Source organism: Lycium ferocissimum, chromosome 7, assembly GCF_029784015.1.
Source record: "Lycium ferocissimum isolate CSIRO_LF1 chromosome 7, AGI_CSIRO_Lferr_CH_V1, whole genome shotgun sequence".
Classification (NCBI taxonomy): Eukaryota; Viridiplantae; Streptophyta; class Magnoliopsida; order Solanales; family Solanaceae; genus Lycium; species Lycium ferocissimum.
The window spans coordinates 45079592-45102464 of NC_081348.1; the positions used below are offsets into that span (position 1 = coordinate 45079592).

Here is a 22873-nt window from a genome sequence, read left to right on the forward strand (position 1 = left end):
AAAACAGATAACAGCCCAACAAAGATTACTTATTTTTCGAGACGCCACTTCAAATCCAGCAAAAGAGAAAAGTGTGAAAACTCAATAACATTGTACTAAGATCTTGCCTTGGTAGTATTGCATACTCTCGATTGAACATGACTGTTGGAATAGGAAAAAGAATGATCATTGACATTAAGGACTAAATGGAACTTTTTCCATTCATTATGCATTAGCAAGACACTGATGAATCTCAAAAGTCAAAAAATTCTAAATATGAGGTTTTCATGGAACACATGATTCAATACATTTTAAATGCTCTCAAATGCTACCAAATGGACCTATTTAGTAAGTGATTAGAACTTCCATTAACAAACTAAACAACGTGTGAACAAACACACGCTCCTCTATTCGAAGTGATTTGGACTTCAAATAGAAGCAAGAATGCTTTCTGAAAACACCAAGGAAGCACATCTGCGTCAAGTCTTTTTTCTGGGAGTCAAACTTTACAAACTCAGGCACAAGGCTCATTTTTGGCGTACAGATTCAACTTGAGCAGCAGCTTGCTAATATCCAGTTCCATCTTCTAGTAGCGAGTGTTTTTCAAGGATAGCAACAGTCTCTTCCTTGGCACTGTCATAAGTGCAAATAGCTCATTTAATTTGAGAGCAACAGTTTTGTAATCACTTTCTAGTCCAACTGGTCTATAATGAAGAATAGTTTTTTCAACAACGCAATTATTATAGTTGTATACGACAGGCAGGACAAATATTGTTTAGAGGAATTGCACTGGACAGAAATCTAGATACGTGAAGATCATTTTGTCCCTCAAAGGCTCAAACAACAAATAATTTGCAAAAGCATAAAAGGTAAAATGTCATGGCTACAATCAACAACATACGGACTAGAACACATCAACAAATGAACTAGGCAAAAGAGAGAATGTATTTGTTGGAGTAATGAATTGAGTACAAAATGATGTACAAATATGCATTTCCTTAATTTCGGAGAAATCCTCCAAAAGCGTCTTTGTGTTGTGGTCATAGAGCTTTTGGGCAGTTTTTGTTTAGTAGAACAAGGAAAATGAAAAGTCCATTCGGTCTGAGGGAATGTCAGTCACAGTTGAACTTCTAGTCAGAAAACAAAGGAAAAGCTGAGGTATGACGCTAGAAGCCTTTTAGGCACTTATTGAAGCATTTCCAAATCTTGATAAACAGACAACATAAAAAATTGCTTGCTTAGGGATATAGGCAAAATTTGAATTGTATTCTACTGTAGACAGTTTCCTGGATTTGTGCTTTCTTCACCCCACAGAAAATATGTGCAAAGCTTTCTTTCGGGCAAGTTAACTATTGTTTCTGTAATATCTTGGAAGTTCACCGAACTGGTTTCCTTTTCATTCCAAACACTCTCATGCCTAGAAAGATACTATTCAAAGAAACTTTGGAATCATAATGTCTCTTCTTTTTTTTTGAACAGTTAAATCATAATGTTTCTTTTGAATGTTTTGCTCGATTGATGCATAACTTGTCAATTAATTCTCACCCATTTGATACTTATGAGATATGTTATCATCTTTAAGAATTATTGAGCTGCTGCTTCTGCTTCAATTGAGCTCTTAAGAATTATTGCCAGTGCTAACAGATAACTGACTTTTATATGAATGCCAAGTTTAAGCATGCTTAAAAATCTAGTTCTTTACACCTAATCTTTACATTTCTAAACTAATCAGGATCCTCTTAGTCAAAGTGTTTTCTGGTTCAACTCATTCATATAAGAGCTCAATTCTTTTAAAGCATTCTTTTTTCTTATATTTTATTTGATAACCATGGTGTCCAGGCAAGCTTGCGGCCTAGCGCGCACCTTGACTAATTCCACGGGATACCCGCCACCTCCTATCAGCAATTTTGTCCAGCAAGGCTAGGACAGATGCGAAGAAATCACCTAGTGTTTTTGTCTCCGCTGGGATTTGAACCTGAGACCTCATGGTTCTCAACCCACTTCATTGACCACTAGACTACACCCTTGGATGCTTTAAAGCATTACAACACTTAGAATGATTATCAGTTCAATTCGACATTAGTTTGCGCGCTAGGTACTGGAAGCTTACCTCCCAGGTCTAAGAATCTTGTACTTCCCCAGCTTAGCAAGATCCACCACTGTCGATCCAGCTCGTCCAGCTGGAAGAATTCCACCATCATAGACGTATGCACAGTGCTCCCAAAGGTTCTCAAAATCTTTGATGTCTATGCTACTGGGTTGTCCACTGAGGTTAGCGCTAGTAAGTGCAAGGGCACTTCTAGAACCACGGGCGATTACCCTGATGAAGTTACAGTCTGGCACTCGAACCCCTATGCTCTCTAATCCAGGGTTTAATGACTTCTCAAGGATACTCGACTCACCTGCAAAATATCTGAAATCAGCCTCTAGTACAGAAGATTCATAACAGAAAGATAAAAGTTTCCGAAACTACTGAACATGGACCAGTCTTTTCCTAGGCGAGTGACTCTTCTTGGTCCTTATTCAAGTGTGTTAAGAGAGAAACTGACACAAATGGACCCCTATGTTTGACGGTAGGTTCCAAATAGTCTCTTAAGTATGCACTTAACAGTTTAGGTCCGTAAGTTTGCCAAAAGTTAACACTTTTAGTCGTCGTAAAATATTTACTGAACACTGTCGGTTAGCTTTGACGGAAACAGTGGGAACAAAGACTTAACTATAAATACCAAGAAAGTCCCATCAACTCCTAAAATATGCAACAACAAAAAGCTATGCTAGACACTAAAAAGATACAAAAAAAAGAAGAAGCTGAAATTATACCTCAAAAGCTGCACCAAACTCTAGAAATAAATTAGAAATAGCAAAACTACAAAAATTGTCTAATTTCTTTTTTTGTCATAGTTCCCGTCAAATCTATCAGACAAAGTTCGGTAAATATTTTACAGAGACTAAAAGTGTTAACTTTTGGCAAATTTAAAGGACCAAACCTGTTAAGTACATACTTAAGGGACTATTTTGAACCTACCCTCAAACATAAGGGGCCATTTTGTCACTTTCTCTGTGTTAAGAAGTTACAAACAGTTATTATGTACCAGTAAAGTAGTACTAACTAGAGTAAAGTAGTACTAACTTGAGATAGTTAACCCTTTGAAGGATACCCATGCCTGCCACTTTGTTGAAATAACATAAATAAGCTACTAACCTCGCCTTAAGACCACAGTTACAGGTCCAGGAAGCAGGCACTCAAGCAAGCCATGAGGCAGATGATCTGTCGCAGCATAACGTTGTATGTCATGAACATCGCCAACACAAATAGCTAGAGGACTTGTATGCTTACGTCCTTTGATCTCATAAATCCGATTCACTGCCTCAGCAGAACTACAAGCATTGTCCCATAAAAAAATAAATCACTTTCCACAAATATGAGTTAGAGATTAAAAAAAAACTGATTAAAATGTCTCCTTGATGAATTGCTAGGTCAAATAAATGAACAATGCTTGAAACTTTATGCTCAGTGAAGATGTTAATGCAATATCACTTATCAAAAAAACAAAGAAAAAAAAAAGGAGACGTTAACGCAATATCCTATGAAAGATAGGGATTTTAAATTCTAACCTACTATTTCTTTCTTTCAGTTGGATTTTATCATTTCCCACGAAAGACAGGGAGGAGGCATGGAATACCGAGAAAGTAGCTTTCTTCACATGGTGCGCAACAGGGATGCATAATTTGGTGGACATTTTTTTTTATAGGTAGGGTATAATTTTATTAATGAAGTGCGAAGAAGGTACATCAAATACATCATAACAGCAGGCTCAGTCTATCTGGCCATTACATGCTTCTTCCTAACATATCTAGGAAATCAAGATATTGGTTCATGTCCTCTATCATGCCCTCCTTACACCAAAAGTAAGAGTTATGTTTACATTTATTCTTGATGAGAGAGATGTGACACTTTTTATCTTCAAAACACCTCGTGTTTCTTTCCAGCCATAGGGTCCATTGGATACATAATGGAATTGTTCTCCAGATCTGTTTAAACCTCTTGGTTGTCTTCTGATTCTGCCAACTTTCTATCATGCTCTTCACACTTCCTGACATCACCCATGATACACCACAAATACTCAAAAAGAAGTTCCAGCACAGCCTAGAGAAACTGCAATGCAGTAAAAGATGGTTAAGCCTTTTCACATAGAAAACACCTGCTGCCCAAAGTGAACCCTCTCTTTTGAAGGTTATCCTGAGTTAAACAGGCCTCCAAAGTAGCAATCCTATCCGAAGCAAGCACCAGAGCATTTTCCATGGTCATGTTACCTCCGTTTGACCATCATGCTTCTGTAGCATTCTGTAACTACTCTTTACAGAGAATTTCTTGTCAATGCTTGTTGACCAAATCAAAAGAGTCCACCTTATCCTCAAATATAGCAGTGGAGTTCAACTGCTGTAACAACTGACAGAACTCTTCAAGTTCTCAGTCATTCAGTTTTCTCCTTGAGTTGATTTGACAACTACAGTTTGAATAGAATTCAGCCACATCCTTCCTTGTTAGTAGAACAATTATATATTGTGGGGAATTTTGTTTATGTTTGGGAATCTAGATTCTTAGTGCACATCAAGAACAATCAGCAGGAATGGAAAGTGACTACAGAAATCTAGTTCCCACTTCAGGCACACAGTGCCTTCTCATAAGCCAAATTCCCAGAAGTACTTAACATGGATAATGATTCCAGTCAACTATTAGAAGCAAAACATCATTTCTCGTAAAGTTGACACCCTAATTTCACTGACGTTGTCTCGTCTGGCGTCTTTGTAAATATACAACACTAGTAAAATGCTGGTTCGTGCCTACGCTTGTTGTGCCCGTGCCATTTCTTGGCACGCCTTCAAGCCTCACCTTGGCCCCATGCCTATGCCATCACCTTCACCTATACACTGCTGTCCTCCTATGCCATCATTGGCTCGGGCCAACACCTCGAGATCCCTTTGCCATCCTTCCCTTTTATGCCTTGTGCCTTCTTCTCGTGGCCTTGTGCCCTCATTGGCTACCCTTTTGTGTGGCACGAAAAATTAGGGCGAGTGGAGAGGGGTGTGACACTAAGCTCATTTTAGCTTACCATATGTTGTAAGAGTTTAAATACCGCTACAACCAAACCTCCAAAAGATTTTCCCCAAATCTTCACCACATTTTTGGGTAGTACTTAACAGATATGCTAATCAAAATCGCATATAACGCAAAGTTGACTAATTATGACCTACTAGCATACCAAAGCATCATGTCAGCCAATTTCAGAATCTTCCCAGTGAGCTTCTTCTCCACTTTCCTCCTCTACTGTTTGGAGGGTCTTCGCCTCTTCGGAATCAAAGAACAGATCTTCCATGCTGAGGAATTCAATAAGATTTCTTTTCTTTTTTTTGATGACATGGGAACCCGCAGCCGCTATCCTTCGGGTGCGCACAGGGTAAACCCAGCTCCTGTGCAATAGCTCGCAAACCACACAGAGGAGATAACCCGCACTAGGCAAGCCTCATGCGACGAGCTCGATCCAGAAGGCAAATCCCCTGCTGTCGTAGGCAGGGGGTTTCGAACCTGAGACCTCCATTATGGAAGCCCCATGCTCAACCAACTGTACCACCCTTGCGGGTTCAATAAGATTTCTAGGCATAAGAAAAGCTTTAATTTTCTCCACTATTATGTTAGAATTTAGAATTACATTCAATGCAAGGCAAATATATCAACAACACATTTGGCAACACTTCTACAACAAAATCCTGGCGTTTATTGTCTAATTCTAATATTTAATTCCAGTCAACCTTTTCGTCTACAATCTGTTCTCTTTGTCCAATACAAAATAGACTAAAACCCGAGAGTACCAACAGTCTATGAGTACAAAGCATACTCAAATAACACATAATTATGCATCTTATATAACAGTTCGATTTTTTCTCTCTTTTTTCCCGGTAATTTGTCATCAAAGGGAAAGAGAAAATTAGGGTCATACCAAGCATCACAAGCAAAGCCATATAGTGTGTCAGTAGGAACAGCTATGACTTTCCTAGCCTTGATAGCTTCAATTGCGTCTTGAGCATAATCTTCTGTAGCAGGACACACAGAAACCATCTTAGTCTCCACATTCCCATCACATTTCTCCAAATTCCAAGCCATTTTCTTCACAGTAACTGCACTAAATCCCCTCCTGCTTCCTGCCCACAAGTTCAAAAATCCAAACTTTTTCACTCCTGCCAAAAAAGAAACAACAAAAAACATAAAGTTTTAATCTTTCTAGCTTCTAAGCAAAACTGGAAATGGAAATTATAAGAAAGTCTAAGGGTGTGTTTTGTATAGAGGAAAACATCTTTTGTTTCAAATTTTTTCGTGTTTGGTTGGTCAAAAATTATTTTTGTTTTTGGAAAAACAAGTTCTGGTATTCCAAACGTATTGTCTCCTCCCAATCCCATAACGCTCCCAACTCCCCTCTCTCCCCGACCATCCTACCTCCTGCCTCCCCAACCCCTCACTCCCCACCCACCCCAGCCCCCACCCCCATTGGATTTTCCTAGCTTATTTTTGGGACAATATTCTTTTGCTTACTTACCAAACACCAGAAAGTAAGTAAGAAAACCATTTATTTTTCAAGAAAATATTTTTCTTCTGACCAAACACATCAACAACAACATATGCAGTGTAATCCGAAAAGTGGGGTCTGGAGAGGCTAGGATGTATGCATAGCTTACCCCTACCTTTGTGGGGTAGAGAGACTGTTTTTGATAGACCCTCAGCTCAGTTAAAGCATTTCAAAGCAGTTTGAAAAAGGAAATACGGAAATGGAGAATACGTGACAACTAATAAGGAGAGCAGTACAAAGCATTCAGAAAGAGGAACATTACCAACAAGCGAAATAATCCGATAACTGAAGCACAAAGACCAAACACACCCTAAAAGTAAAAAATCACAATCTACAAGACCAATGATAATAAGTTTGTAAAATTTTCTTGGAACAGAAGAAAAGTGAAAGTTGCAGTGTTAATATATCCATGAAGTATAGAGAAGAAGAAGAAGAAGAATGAAAGATTGAGTTGAAGAACTGGAGTATTTGTGCTATTTTTCCATGTTTGATTGCTCAAAATATTTAAAAAACATTTCCTCAGATAAAACAAACTCAGGAAAACAAGTTCTATAAGCGCCATTTCACATTAATTGTCTCCTCCCTCCCCTCCGCCACCCCCACACCCTTACCTCACTATATCCGTAGTGTTTGACTAGATTATATATAAATGTTTTGGGGGCATTATTTATACTTGCCAAACACACAAAACAAAAAAGAAGTAAAAATAATCACTAATTTTCCAAGAAAGCATTTTTCTTGATACCAACCAACGAAATAAAGTAGTAAAATTTTCTTGGAACAGAGAAGTGAAATTGCAGTGTTATATAGAGAAGAAGAAGAAGAAAAGGGGAGAAGACTAACAATGAGTGAGTGTATTATATATCAAAGAGCAGCACCTCGAGAAGAGTGAATGATTGAGTTGAAGAGAGGCAGTGTTGTTTGTGCTATTTTTGTTAGTGTGCTGCAATTCATCAGGCTGCAACTTTGTTCTGTTTATGCTGTGCAGTGGTTTGTTTATCTAGAGACTTGTTGGTACCCCATTTTATTATCTGAAGAAGAAGAAGAAAATGCGGCAGTTTTTTAACTACTATATATAGTAAGGACGACCAAGGGCATTTTCGTAATACTAAACTGCTTTAGGGTTAATTGTTAACGTGTCTTTCAACAGATATACACGTTGGCCCTTTTCTCTGGTTGTGCTTTGGTCTGGTTGCTTCACCGGTTCTTCTTTTGCCGAGCTATTTTTTTCTACTACCTCATTTACTTTAATTTGTTCAGTATTTTAAAAATAAATTTTTATTTTTATTGTTCACTTTTAGCATATTAATTTAAGATAAATTTTTTTTTTGGTTTATTTATAGTATTAATTACTCATTTTAATTTATTTTTAAAATTGAATAAGAATATGCACAATTAATGTGTATATTGGTAAATTATATACTTTATTTATTATTTTTTAAACAGCGTGAAAAATTCAAAATGGACAAGTAAAAGTGAACGGAAGGAGTATTCACTGGGTCATAGCAGCTCTGACAAATCTTTTCTCACTCTTCTATATACTACAAACATTCTTTTGGATAATTTCTTGGATTGTGCATATCTGATTAGCATATGCATGTTTGGAAACGTGCATATATGTACACGCTCTTGGCATTATTGAATTACTGTCTAGAACATAAATAGTGAAGAAAAAAGAAAGATTTGATGCAGCCAAGTTGTTTGACTGCCTTAACTAACTCAAAGCTGATATTCATGGCAAAGAAATGCCAGCTACTTACCAAATTACAATTTTAAGAAGCATAGTACATTAAACTTTTAATGAACAGCAAACATTATCAACTAATAGGAAAATAAAGAGAAAAGTTGTCCCTTCGAAGTGTAAGAACAATTTTATAAGTATGCGGATAATATGTGAACAGATTAAAATACCAAATCACCGAAATATTAAAACATCAAAACAGAAGCTTCTTCATCTGTATAGATTAATTTGGATGGACTATGAGCACCATTGAACGTTTTTTTTATGGATAACCGTGATGTCCGGGCAAGCTTTGGCGCACCTCGACTAATTCCAACATTTTGTAAGATTGATTTGGCCTTTTATGCTGGTGCCCTGGGAAAATTCTTACAATCCCATCTTTGAAGCTCTAACTCAATTAGGAACAGCAACAATTACAACAAAAAATATAGGTGAGGTGGAAGCGTCCTACAGCCTCACGGTAGACATCTACTTTATGTTGAGACAGATAAAGTATGTGTTTTATCTTCATATTCACATCCCAGAATTAAGTGCCAAAATGAGGTGGCACAGTTGGTAAGGATTTGAATCTTGAAAGGTCTTCATGTTTGAGGCATTTTTTCTTGATGTAGTTTGCCAAGATGACATGGAACTTCACTCGCATCCTAAGTTGTTTACACTGTCAATATTCATTTTAGAGGCACACGAATATTTGGTGTAGTAATTGAGGATTGTTAGCAAAAGGATTAAAGGATGCAAAAATGTATGTAACTTTACATTATAGTTGAAATATTTCTTGAGTATATTTAGATTTAAGAAAATTATGCAAAAGCTAAGATATTTAAGAGAAATTAGTCGTTGCAGGCCATTCTCACTGGCGGTTCTCTTAATGGATATCCAACAATGCTACAATGATCGCTTCAACCATTTATTGCTTTATGCTACATTCATGTTACTTTTCAAATTAGCTAAATATTAGTATCGACAACCAAAAGCTTATAACATGAGAAACTTCATATCATAGTAAGTTGGTTATCTAGCTATGAACCAGTGTTTGAGTGATTGAAGCAATAGAGGTGAATGCTATACATATAGCTGATTGTTTCCATTCCATGTTTTACAGACTGAAGGACGATAGAAATGTCTCATAGGAAGTTTGAGCCCCCAAGACATGGATCTTTGGGCTTTCTGCCCAGAAAGAGAGTTGCTCAACACAGGGGAAAGGGTATGCTATATTCTTTTCGGTACTACATATAATTGTTGGAATCTTGATCCACTGTTCTATTTTCATTAAATTGATCAGTTACCAGAAGCTAGTAGTTGGGATATGATGGTCTAAAATGTCCAGAAGAAAGATTCTTATCACGGAAGAGTGTTTAGGTGTCTCTCCCCTGTTTTTGGTAGATAAACAAAATAAATTAATGCACCCAATTCCAGGATAGCTCAGTGAAAAAGAAAGAGTTATTTCTGTGATTTTCATCTGTTTTCATTTGCTTTCTTCTTTTTCAGTGAAGGCACCCTCTACCAAGAACTGGTGCAAGTCCAAGAAGTAGGCCTTTATGAAGTACTCCAAGAAATATGAGACTGATGAAGGGAAAAAAAGATATCCAGGCACAGTGGGGAAATGTTATATGCTTTGCTGACATGCATGGGAAAATATGCTTGATATTGGTTTGGTTCTCCATTGGTAAGTTCTATGCTTTTCCCTCTAGAGTGTTCTTTTCTTTGAATCTCTCAAATAGCATTACGTATACTTCAAAATTGGACCCGCAATATATCTATTGTTAATAAACTAATTAGTTTCATTTCAATGGGATCATCGATGAAAATCCAATTTCTGATTTGGGGTTTCTTACTTGTGGTAATGAATTTCGATAATCTTTTGTGGTGTTCTTTTATGTCCGAGACTTGAGTCTTTAATGATAATCGTACCCTGTTAGAGAACAATAATATGATTTCTATTTATATGACATGCTACAATCAGTCCTTTCGCGAGAAAGGTGTGTAATTGCGTCATGGATCTCAAATAAAGTGATAAGATGAAGTATTATTATTTGCAGTAGACACTTTGAATTCCTTCTGGAGTAACAATCAAGCTTGAAGGTTAAATATATCTTCATCAGAATCCTTAAATTCTAAGAGCTATTTCATCCGTCTCTAGAATATTTGTGTCTAGGTACTCTTTTAGAGGTGTGGTTGAAACAAATATATGATCTTTTAGTTCTTCTGCTTTAGGAAATTCCTTAAGATACTCTTAACATATTAACAAAGAGCATATTTCCAACTGTTTCAGCGAGCATCTACAAGCAAAGTGTCCACTTAGCCATTTGCACACCCCTTAAGAAAATACTAACCCTTAGGCTAGATAATTTGACTAAACTACCCCTAATTAAATAGGTATTGGAATATGATCACTCAACACTTAATGAGGGCAATTTGGAAGGATAAGGTTAATTGTTTCTTGACTTGGTAAGTGGACACTCTTTTTTAAACAAAAAAAAGGGTAAGTGGACACTCTTTTTTATGCGTAGGAAGGGTAAGTGGACACTCTTTTTTATGCGGAGGGAGTATTAACCAACTAAAGGTTGAAAAGGGGATTCTGAGTTTAAAATTTTGTGCTTGTTTATTATAGCGACTGAACGAGAGAAAGCTATTCCGACATAGCAGCAATCGAATACATAATCACATGCAATAGATGGCTTAAACGAGATATTAATTCCCAGATGATATTCTAGTATGTAAGACCAAAACAAAGTCAATAGTGAGCACTTAGATTATGCTCAACTATAATGAGATCTCTAGCACCTTATAATGTAGGAAGCCGACTACCAATAAATGTACAAACCACAGATGACTACTGAACAATCATCTCATGCACGAGTTGCATATATATATAATTGATATGTTAAATGATAACATACACTGAAAGGACTGTGATGCTTATACAATAGAGAAGCTTAGAAGGAAGATAATGGAATTATGTGATTGGGTCTTCCAACGGCAAAGAAATGATTCGTTTTTAGTAACTGATCTTATAAGCTCAGGGAATAACATCGCATTACATTCATGTAGTCTTTGTCAATGCCAAAAAAATTTAATTGTTATAGATAGTGAATTAAGTGCACACAGTTCAAGTTGAACAAATGACCTTATCCTGGTTGAAAAGATGGGACTTATGATGAATGTAAATTCCAATTTTGTGATAATATTTGACATGTTTTTTCATCAACATTCATTTCATTCTCTTCCATTGGATTACTGTTCCTTTATGGTGTATGAAAACGAGAATATTTCAGCAGATATAATTGAAGAAAATATAAAATTACGATAGCTTTGCCTAATCTCAATTCTTGCAATTAATAGGGAAGGGAGGCCATCCATTTGAAGTGATGTATAGAACACCATGAAAGTATTTTTATGAATACACTAATATTGTACTGTCAATAACTAAAAAAAATTATAAGTACCAAAGACCAATAACAAGCATAATATTACAGATTTTCGCATAAGCATTTCGATTTGCAGTTATTAATAAGAGTGAGAAAGTCGAAAAGACATCAACAACCAGTAACTCAAAATAATAAGTACTATATAATTACATCAGATATCTATTTTCAAACATGGATGTCCAGATCAGTTAGAATAACTGACATGCATGTTAAAAATCTAGCAAAAATTATGCAGAGGAGTAGGAGAACTAAAATTGAACCAAAAATGACAAATTTTCAATGGAATCTATGGTCAGAAATCACTACAAGAAAGGGGAAAAAAGAGAAGGAAAACTTAGGGGAAGTAACTTTTGGGATTCCGCAGTAGCAAATATGTTAATGCCATAAAAGTGTGCTAGCTTAATTCATAACAACTAACGAGAGCCCTATACCGCGTCAGGGAAAATTTGAATCAACTTCCAGCCATGGTTGAAGTGCTTTTGCAGAATCTATTTGGAAGTATCTTCAAAGCTGTCACGTTGCGTTTTCCCTGTTGACGGATTATCATACTAGGTGATTTATGTGTTTTATCTTTACTTCGTCCCAATTAGTAGATGATGACTTCAAATAAAAAATTAAATGTAAAAGTTTCTTCAAAAGTGTCATGTAACTCAGTTTGACAGTTTCTCCTCCAACTTTTGAAAAAATATCATAGATTTGGATGAATAACTGTCATTTTTCCCGTCTGCTAATATTCAGTGGCCTAATTCATTGTCTTCTTTTTGTAAAAATATTTGCCACGTGAAGCAAGTCACTTCTGCAGCTCACTTTTTGCTTTTTGGCTTGCATATATATATATATATATAGATATATATATATTATGGCCGTTGTGCTCATGGAGCAAAGGTAAGTATAATTATATGTTAGCTATATTTTTTTCTTTTCTTGAATATAAGTGGCAGTCATAATACGCATTCTCCGAATAAAAAACATGCAAGTTCGAGCCATCCTATGATCCTTTACTTCTTCCTTCTCCTGGGTAATAATTTTGTTTCTAGGTTGGTACTTTGCTAAAATTTCTTGAACACCTCAGAAATTTTGATATGAATTAAAGGAGAGTTGCTTAACAGGATTGTACCAAGGCTAGTGTGTGCTTGTACTTGGTAGTTATTTTAGTTAAAGGTAGAATTAATAGGGGTCCACTCTGGAATACACAGTTAGATCCCTAGTCTTTCCATATTACTTTTGTTATTTGCTTTTCGGTCCCAAGAGTTAGTTATACAGTTTGTCCTCTAGCTAAGTGGCATGAGGATAAATACGTAATCGATCGATTTACCAGGAATGAAAATATTGTTATCTATAGCATAGTATAGTTTTTTTCCTTCTTAGCTGTAATTCTTCTACACTGCATCAAATTTTCTGTTGAGGCCGTAGATCTATACAAGTTGCTGAAAAACTAAGATGAACATCCAGTTGGCTGCTCGGGCCTAAAAGTTCCAGAGGTATGATCTTTCAAAATTCAAACTAACCTTTTGGAGGAGGGCCTTAATTACCTGGTGCTTTCGGAGTTTACAGTAAACATACATTTTTCAACATTATATTCTCTTAGAGTCGATCTTATCCTTCGATTCTTTTTAATTTAATATCAGTTACATTGATGGTTTAACTTTTGGAACTTGTGAGCAGTTGAAGTGAAGTAAAAAATTAAGTTGACTTTACTTATAAGGTGCGAAATAGAAAAACCAAAAATTGACTTTGTAAGAACTGTTGCATCTTTAGGGTGGATATCAGAATACTAATGTTTATCTACATATCAAACGCTCCACTTAGACATTGTGTCAAAAACAAAAATAATTGCTGCAATCTATAATCTGATTTCTTTAGCTTTCCCAGCTATTACAGGAATCATTGTGTAGTTTCCTTCTTTAGTAAGAAATGCAAAACCTTTTATAGGCTGAGAAAATAATTAGAAGGGGTTGTCCATTGTGATAGGATGTCATATGGTAGATTTGAAAAAGTTATAACACACATCAGTGTGCCTAGATTCAAGATGAATACAAAGATAATAATGTTCAACTTGAAAGATTAAAGATCAAGCTTAGAATCTAATGGTTCAGTTGGACTTTAAACTAAAGTGGTCATATTAACGACAAAAAATTTAGGTTATGTATGTGGAGATACCTAATAAAAGAGCGGTACCTGTTTAGTCAATTTCTTAAAAAAAAAAAAAATCTTGGCTCGACTTTTTTATGGTATTCTGAGTTTTCCTCAAGGCTTTTATGTGCACGTAGCATTGTTTCTTAGTCAGATTGTGTTTTTTTTGAAGTGTAAGTTTTATAATTGATTATTATAATTAATCTCATTTCCTTACCGTTCCTCCATTTGCATATATGATTATTCAGTTTAGTACATCAACTATTTTGTATCTGTTCTGTTTATATTTGTTGTTAGAGTTAAAAGGATGGTATGATGGAAGGAGTTGCTATGACTGTAATAATTGTCACAATGGGAAAAGGTATAGTGATTTGGCATAAAAATTTATGCAGCAGAGATGATGATGTTAAATTTGTATATACTTGGCTGGCATGAGGATGTGCTGACAAATTCAAAGTAAGTTTTGCCTCTCATTACTTTTGGTTTTTTCTAATTCAGCATGAGAACTTCTAACATCTAAGTTTCACTGCACTTCTAATGTATCTTGTATTTTTCCTGCATGGACAACCCCGTAAAATACTTAAAAGCTTTCAGAAATTTGAATCAAAGAATGTAAAAGTGGTAAAGATTCAACTCGAAAGCTCATTCCATTTGTGTGTGTGTGCTAGGATTTGTTCTCGGAATGAGATGCTACTATTAATTGCATGAATGCTCTGGAAGTTAGATAATTCTCTTATCATGTTAAAGACTAACGTCATGTTGGCACCCTCCTTGCATAACATGCCCTCTCAAGCTAAAATAATACAAAGCTCATATTTTATTTTCTGTAGACTTTGCCTAAATCCTTCAGATTTCTTCCTTCCTGTTAGACAACTTAGGAAGAATACCTGATATCTTTTTTAATGGTAACTACAGGTAACTTTTTTTTTTTGCTTTTGATTTCATTCTTCAAGTAGTCATTGGGAGCTTTTGTATAATCTACCTCACTTGAAATGCACACGATCATGTCATTTAATGAGCTATTCAAATAGTAGTTGCGATTTACATTATATCTGCTTGTGCTGATTGCAGGGAACGGAACAGTCTTGCCCAAAAGTATTTTCATTGGTTCTTTCTTATAACTTTTGTATGAACTACTTTATATGGAAATGAGAGAGATGTAAGTATGCTCATAAATGAGTCAATCTCAAATTCGTGAGTAACATCTAAGCCCGTCAACCGGTTCGGTTGAACCGGTTAAAACCGGAACCGGTAGAACCGGTTAACCGGTTCCGGTTAACCGTTAATTCTTTACCGGTCCGGTTTCCATTTTTTTGAAACCGGTAAAACCGGAACCGGACCGGTTAAACCGGTTTAAACCGGTTAAATTAAAAAAAAAAAAAAATTTAAAGAGCCGTTGGGCTGGGAGTAATTGGACCATTGGCAACGGTCCATTTGCAAAAATGGCCGTTGCCAAACGGTCATTTACTTAATTTTTGGCCCCCCAACCCCCCCAAACTTTTTTTTTTAACACTTTAACCCATCCCTCACCCCTATATAAACCTTCTTCATTTTCATTTTAATTCACACCAATTCACTCTTCTCTTTCTCTCAAATCTCAATCTCTCAATTATAGTTACTTTGCAATAATTAGTCACTTTATATTTCTCTCAAATAAATATTACAAAGTCTTATTATAGTTTCAATTATTAATTTTGCAATTATAATATTGTTGGTGGAGTTGGTGATTTTGCAACAATCCGAAGTAACTTTGGTGGATTTGCAATTCTAGCCGCCTTCACTTTGTTGGAAATTAATCCGGCAATTTGGTACCTTCGTTCCAACTCTATCTTTATTTTTCGCAATTTAATTCTAGCAATTTATTTTTTCGCAATTTAATTTACGCAATTTAATTCTAGCAATTTAATTTATTGTGATTTATTTGATTGTGATTTAAATTAATTCTATTTAATAATGTCAAAGAGATTAAGACGTGGTACCGGTAGTAGTAGTGGTATTGTTTGTAGTAGTAGTGGTATTGTTAGGGGTGGGCTTAATGAGGAAACATTTGTGGAAGAAACACCTAATTTAGGTATTGATGTTGGAGGAAATAATCCACTTTTAGGTCATGAGGCAATGTAACAACATTTTACCGACACTTTTAATGAAGACTTAGATGATGATGATGAAACACAACCCCGAAAATCCCATAGGAGATACATGTCTGCACAATCACATACACAAGACAAACCGCCTAGAACTCGTAAGCCAACGGACTAAAGTTTGGAAATTTATGACTAAGAATAGGAAAACCAATCGGCTACATGTACTTGCATGTGGACAAGTATTTAGTTTTAAGCAAGGAAGCTGGTAAGGATGGTGGAACGGGTACACTAAAAGCTCATATGAGAACCAAACATATGGATGTTTGGGGAGAGCAAACGGGTTCAAATGTGGGGGGGATTCAAATGACGATAGACCCACGAACCGGTAAAAATTTTAAGTATGACAAGAAAAAAGAGCGTGTAGAAATAGCTAAAATGGTAGCTTATGATTGTTTAGTGTTTAATTTTGACAAACTTAAAACCAAAACTGCTCAAAAGTATATTTAAAGGACTACTAAAAACCTACCTAAAAGGCCAAAATGTAAGGACCATTTTTCCTATTTTGTCTATTTAAAAGACAAAGGGAAATAGTTAGGGATAAATCAGGATGAACAAAGAGAATTCTTTCTACTTTCTGCACTCCCTTATGCATATAAGCATTTTACTTTTTACAACTTCTTTCGTCAATACAACAACAACAACAAGTACTCCTATTTTTCCTGTATTAGAAGGCAATAAGTTACTAAAATGTACAAAAACATCAATCTCCACAACTCTGTATGGACATATCTCACTCTCTTTTTTGGCTATAATGGTAACATAACACACAATCTTAGGTCCAACTAAACGTCTCGGGATTTTCTATATCGTGCTGAATATTTTGAGGACCTACACGAGTCGATGTAGCAGATTGATTCATCTGTCGCCATCCACCTGGAGGCAAAACCATCTGTGCATTTTGCTGCTGCTCTAACAAGGCTGCTCGTCGTCGTTTCCATCTAAAGAACTCGACGATTAATGAACTTCCACTCATTGCAACTCCAAAGCCAGCAAATGTTGATAGAAGAATTGAAAGAACTGCTTGCACGCGAACCTAATGTAGCATACAGATGGAAAATTTAAGCAGTTCAGTATATCTAGTAAGCTCAAAAAGACAATTTCCACCAATATCATTTTTAAGTGTCTTGTAAGGTTTTAACACGTCCATTAAGAAACCACTAAGTACAAGGTGTAATTTACCAAGTTTCCCTTATTTTATTTCTTGTTGGGGAGCGCTACCATTGAAAATTGAGTATTATTAATCACTTTTTACGCCTTTGAAGGGTTAAACTGGAAAAAGCAACAATTCTGTCTTGATTTTCTAAAGCGGCAGTTATTTTGAAACATCTTTTTTGGGCAAAAAATATAGTTAAAATGGGACGGAGAGAGTATAATCTTACCAGGGAGTAGAAGACGTGTGCAAATAGTACTACTAGGGCGAACTGGACCGATGCATAAACCCAGACAAACCTTCGCTTAACTGCACAGAAGATAACAACTATAGTCAAAAAAACAAAAAAGGCACAATGGACATAGGACCTTTGATAGCATTTTTCCAAGAAATAACGAAGCGAAGATCATATGTATCTTCTTCCTAATCAATTCATACACCTTACATATGTTTTTCAAACTCTATCACATGTACTAGCCTTTGATGCGACTAATGCTTTTGATAGATCAAAGCTTCTTTAATGTTACCGTTAATGATAAATTACATACCCATGGTTGATGATGTCATTGACGCAAGCAGGCCTAGTACACAAGAAAAGGGAAGTGAAATAGCAATTGCGCCAGTACCCATTTTCCCAACCTGCGGACGGGACAACTTCAAATTTAGTACTAATAAAGAGATGACATGGCTATTTTCTCTTGAGATTAGTATTATCTTCTAAACATACCAGCAGCTGCTCAAGAAAACAAAAGTAGGCAAGCATGCTGACAATGACAAGAATTGGTACTTCCTGCCAAACCCTGTGCAATATAGCAAAAGTCAGAAACCCAATATTTTTGAGTTATCGATGATAAGGACATTTTATTGAAATTAACATGCCAATCTTAGCAGTTAAAATAACGATGAGGAACGAGAAGATAGAGTACTTCTTTATGGTCTAACATTGGTGTGTGTTGATCAAAGACGGTCCTCCCTCCGTCCCAATTTATGTGAAGGTGTTTGACTGGGCACGAAGTTTTAGAATGAAAGGAAGACTTTTGAAACTTGTGGTCTAAAATAAGCCATACATATCCGTGTGACTATAAATCATCTCATCAAGGGTAAAATGAGAAGTTTAAAGTCAAATTGTTACTAAATATAGAAAGATGTCATTATTTTTTGACTGACTAAAAAGGAAAGAATGTCACAAAAATTAGGACGATGGAGTACTAATTAACAGAACATGACTTTTTCGTTCAACCGTATTCATGAAATATGATGCTGCAAGTAATCCCTTAAATCTAGTTTATATATCTGTATAAATTTGAGTAAAGCAAGTGATACAAGAAAGATTGGTCTTTTTAACCAGGGCCAATTTGGTTGCTTAGCTGCTAAAATTTCTAGGAAAAGTAGAAGGGCACATGATATAGTTACAAAAAGAGTTGAAATGATGATTGTTTTACCTGTATCCATTTATTTCCAAATGCCGGAGCCTATCGGATCCTGCATTTGCATTCCGAACACTTTGCATGCGCAAGAGTGTGACGGGCAGATTCTTGACATCTTCTTTGCACACATCACATGTCTTGTTACCTTTGATACTAAACCATTTTAAAGCACATTCTTGATGAGCCAAAGCGAGTTCACCTTTGCAACTGCACTCCATCTTGAGCGTTTCTCCACCTTCACACAACTCAACTAGGCAAATTCGACAAACAGCCTCCTCTTCCGGTATATCTTCACCATCCTGCTCATTTTCCTCTGAGGGAAAAAAATCAATCGTTAGATCGAGATAGTGGCATCTTTAATAATACATCAATGCTCATATATGCAGCATAATGTAACTTGCCAAGGGCTCCTTTAAGGATACTGGAAGCCTCATCCTCTTTTCTAAGGGCCCGTTTGGACATGAATATTTTTTCTTTTTTTGTTTCAAAACAATGTGTGGCTACATATTAGAATGATTTTTTTGGTTAGTTTTTGAATATGAGCTTTTCAAGAGAAAATTTTTTCACACTCACAAACTTTGATTCTTTTACCAAGTGGAATGCATGTCCAAACACAATTTCAACTTCAAATATTACTTTTCTTTTAAAGATCACTCAATTCATGTCCAAACGCCTATTATGTCTTTGGTGTTCAAATGAAAAGTGCATCTTCCAAAGCCTATGAATGCTTAAAATCAAAATCTAATGAGAACCAAGTAGATTTGAGGCAATTGTTTACCAGGTACTTTAGCTGGACTTGTAGCTGGAACCGAGGCCTCCACGTCCGTCACTTGAGGCGTTGAAGGAATAACTCGAAAGAAAAATTCGACTCTCCTATTGCTTCCGTCTTTTTCTTTGTTAATGACCGGTAGAGACATTGATCGCGAAATGCACACATGTGTTTCCTTTGTCTGCAAATAACAACATATCCTATTTCAGATAAGTGCACCAAAACTTAAGTGCAAATATTTCTCTTTCCTTCTTTTCCACAACTGAAAAAATAGGAATTAGCGATGGATAAATTTCATAGCTAAACAGCAAAATTTATTGCTAATCCATCGCTAAATAGGATTAGCATAAAATTTTATTAGCTACAAGCAACTTAGCGACGAAGTTCGTAGTTAATTTCAGTTTTTTTTTTTTTTTTTTGACTCTGTGTGTGGTGTTTTGTTCTTTAATCAAGTAGGATAATAGAACCAAAAACTACCAATAATTAAACTAACAATATGAAATCAATCAAGCAATGTCCAGAGAACTTACGCTGCCGATGCTTCCACTAATAGACTCTGGATTTGAATGTGCAATTGGTGTAACAGGCAAAGATGACGTCGTCTTAATGCGAGGCGTAAACATTTTAGTAAGTGACCATGACCTTGAAATGGATACCTTCTCTTGTTGTGGCACAACTGCAACCGGACCTGAATCTGGGACGGTTGTTATCTTCTCTGTATCCGAATTCATACGTGATTTCAAGCTCAGTTTAGGGAAAAGATTCCTAATGGTTGATTTTCCACGATACGGGGAAGGACCAGGAGATGAAGTGTTGGTAGTTATTCTTGAATCGGAAGTACTAGGTGTCAAAAGGAAATTCACCCTCTTGGGTGTAGGGGTAGGCGTGGATGGTCTTTTAATCTGTACTAACTCTTGAGGAGAGGTTTCCAACGTCCTTGAAGGTATCTCCAAAGATAGATTCGGTTTCCTCCAATGTTTAGCATGCGTTGTTTGTTCAGTAATCGCAGAGGAACTCTCCATCTGTACAATGAAGAAAGAATTAAGTTCGTTAGTAAGCCGGTGATCAAGGAACACGGGGTCCTAATTCTGTGAAACGTGAAATAAGTCGCTTCAAGAGATCGAGAAACATAACCAAAAATAATTCAAAAATACATAACATTACTAGCACATTAAGAAAAACGTGCCAGCAGGGAAGAACTCCACAGAAAAAGAAAAAAAAACATCTTCCAATAAACAACTATCTTTTCCTAAAGGATTCAGTAGGATCCAAAGAAACTCTATTGGGACTTGAGAGTTTGCTTAGAACATATTAGTTCTGCAACTAAATTCAATTGACTTTCATTAAATTAAAAAGAAACAAATGTTTAACAATTTTTCACCTCATTTTAATGGCACAATGTTTTTATTTTAAGTAGTTCATATTGGTGCCTTTTTGAACATGCCACAACACTAGCTTAATCATTTGATTTAAAGTTTTAATGTATAAAGAACACAGTAAGATGTCTTTACACTCTTACTGTCAAAAAGTATTATTGCTAAATGCCTAAATTGTGTGCAGATTGAAAATCAACTTTTGTGGCAAAAGCTCCAATGGATGGAAAAGTTACAAAAAGTGAAAAGAATAGTAAGTAAAGAAGGGGTTGGATTAGAGGGAAATGATTTTGAACAAGTAGAAAGAAACAAACAAAAAGTATAACACCAAGTTACACACAGACAAATCAAACTATAATAAGGAAACAACCAAGATAAAACACAGTTCCACAGAAGTACATCAAACACAAGAGGCTCAGAAACTCTACTTCCAGTTCTCCTTCTTATCAAGAAAACAAAAGACTGTGGAGCAGAGCCAGAATTTTCATTAAAAAAATTCAAAATATAAAAGAAGTAAACATATGAAGAAACCAATAGCACTCAACCTCTACTATATTTACAAGTCAGCAACAACTGCGCCTTAGTCCCATACAAGTTGGAATTGGTACATCTATTATATATACTACAGCCAGGGGTGGATGGAGCTTTCAGGTAGCTGGTTCATATGAAACAGTACTTTACATGCAGAGTATAAATATATGTGTAAAAAATCCACTAAAATTGCAACAAATAGTAAATATGAATTCATATTTTCAAAATTATAATAGACTAAATACTACTTAAGGAAAAAAAATTGAACAAATAGAGCTAAAACTATGGATCCGCCTTTGACAACAAGAACAACTAGGCCTCAGTCTCATACACGTTGAAGGTGATACATCTACTAGATATACATAAAAAAAAATAACAATTAACATATGTATGTAGTGTAATTTTTCAACAAAGGAGATTCCTGACGCCCCCTAACCCCACCCCAGGACAAACAAGAAATGAAAGCACCAAAAAAAAAAAAAAAAAAAAAAAAAAAAAGAGTCTTTTCTTCATCACCTTAGGTGTTGAAATGGCAAATAATTCTCTTTTACAAGCACCAATTCTTCCATCATCGTCATCAGGAACCTCAGCCATGATTTTCTTCTTGTGTTCTTCACTCATACTACACTTTGTTCTTGGAATAACTTAGAATTTGAAAATCTTGAAAAGGGTGAAAGGAACAAAAGAAAAAAGGTGTAATGGGAGTGTTTTAAATACAGAATCAGAATGTTGTTAGTAGATAATAAGCACTTGTAATAAAGATTTGGTTTAAATTATTTATAAGAGTACAGAGGGCATCTTTACACAAAGAGTGGCCTACTATTTATACTCTTCAGTTTTCCCACTCCCAAAGTGTGGGCTCACTTCACTCCACCACTATCTTTCTGCTGCACACTATAGCATGGGCATAATGTCATGCAAACCAATTAAATAGTGACACCTTCTAGACAAACAATTTGTTACTCCTCCGAATTTTAAAAAAAAAATGTCAAAAACCAGCTTTTTTTTTTTTTTTCTTCGGTCAAAAAAGCGTAACATCAAATCAAGAAAAAACTATCTTATTTTTTTTCCAGATTTGCCCCAATTAAGTGTTAAGTGATCAAATCATAACACCTATTTAATGAGGTGCAGTTTAATCAAATTACATTTCTTTTTTCTAGGAGTTAGTATTTTCTTAAGGGGTGTGCAAATAACTAAGTGGACACTCTTTTTGATCCGGGGACAGTTTTTGCCATATATTTTACTTCATTATTATTCATATACAGAGACATATTCAGAATTTAAATTTTTGTTGGAAATTGTTTTTATTATTATTTATTGTGTTCCAAATCGGTTATTTGTATATCTTTAATGATTTATTTAATACATATATATAATTTGAGACAAAGTTATTGAGTCCGGATGAACTCATAGATTTGAACTCCACATCCTCCCTTGACGGATGAACCCATAGGTTGAACCAGTTTGTTCATACATACCTTTTCAATTATTTAAAAATTATTTTAAATAAGTATTTGTTTATCAAATTGGTCAGTTATTTTAATATCAAACTTGAAATATGGAATTTGAAATTTG

At 35.5% G+C, this 22873-nt stretch overlaps 2 protein-coding genes and 1 long non-coding RNA gene across 5 annotated transcripts; 1 reads left to right on the forward strand and 2 right to left on the reverse strand.

Annotated features, from left to right (window-relative positions):
• Nucleotides 1–475: 475 nt before the first annotated feature.
• Nucleotides 476–7613, reverse strand: LOC132062900 (uncharacterized). 3 transcript variants are annotated; one of them, XM_059455372.1, is made up of 5 exons: nucleotides 7481–7613; nucleotides 5979–6180; nucleotides 3182–3357; nucleotides 2090–2381; nucleotides 476–612 (listed from the first exon to the last, which is right to left on the reverse strand). In XM_059455372.1, exons 1-5 carry the CDS (start codon nucleotides 7554–7556, stop codon nucleotides 546–548), a joined length of 813 nt encoding a protein of 270 aa, XP_059311355.1. In that variant the 5' UTR covers nucleotides 7557–7613; the 3' UTR covers nucleotides 476–545. The 3 variants fall into 3 exon arrangements, with proteins under 3 accessions (XP_059311355.1, XP_059311354.1, XP_059311356.1); XM_059455371.1 differs by having other exon boundaries at nucleotides 5979–6216; XM_059455373.1 differs by having other exon boundaries at nucleotides 5979–6176; nucleotides 7446–7607.
• A 992-nt stretch (nucleotides 7614–8605) lies between these two features.
• LOC132062901 (uncharacterized) lies at nucleotides 8606–10319 on the forward strand. The gene is made up of 3 exons (XR_009416271.1): nucleotides 8606–8774; nucleotides 9446–9547; nucleotides 9832–10319. It is a non-coding gene; the product is annotated as an uncharacterized LOC132062901 (long non-coding RNA).
• Nucleotides 10320–16596: 6277 nt separating this feature from the next.
• On the reverse strand, nucleotides 16597–22141 carry LOC132065327 (uncharacterized). Its single transcript, XM_059458662.1, has 8 exons — nucleotides 21815–22141; nucleotides 19925–20416; nucleotides 19404–19575; nucleotides 18641–18938; nucleotides 17926–17998; nucleotides 17747–17837; nucleotides 17428–17507; nucleotides 16597–17081 (listed from the first exon to the last, which is right to left on the reverse strand). Exons 1-8 carry the CDS (start codon nucleotides 21917–21919, stop codon nucleotides 16821–16823), a joined length of 1572 nt encoding a protein of 523 aa, XP_059314645.1. The 5' UTR covers nucleotides 21920–22141; the 3' UTR covers nucleotides 16597–16820.
• Between the last annotated feature and the right edge of the window lie 732 nt (nucleotides 22142–22873).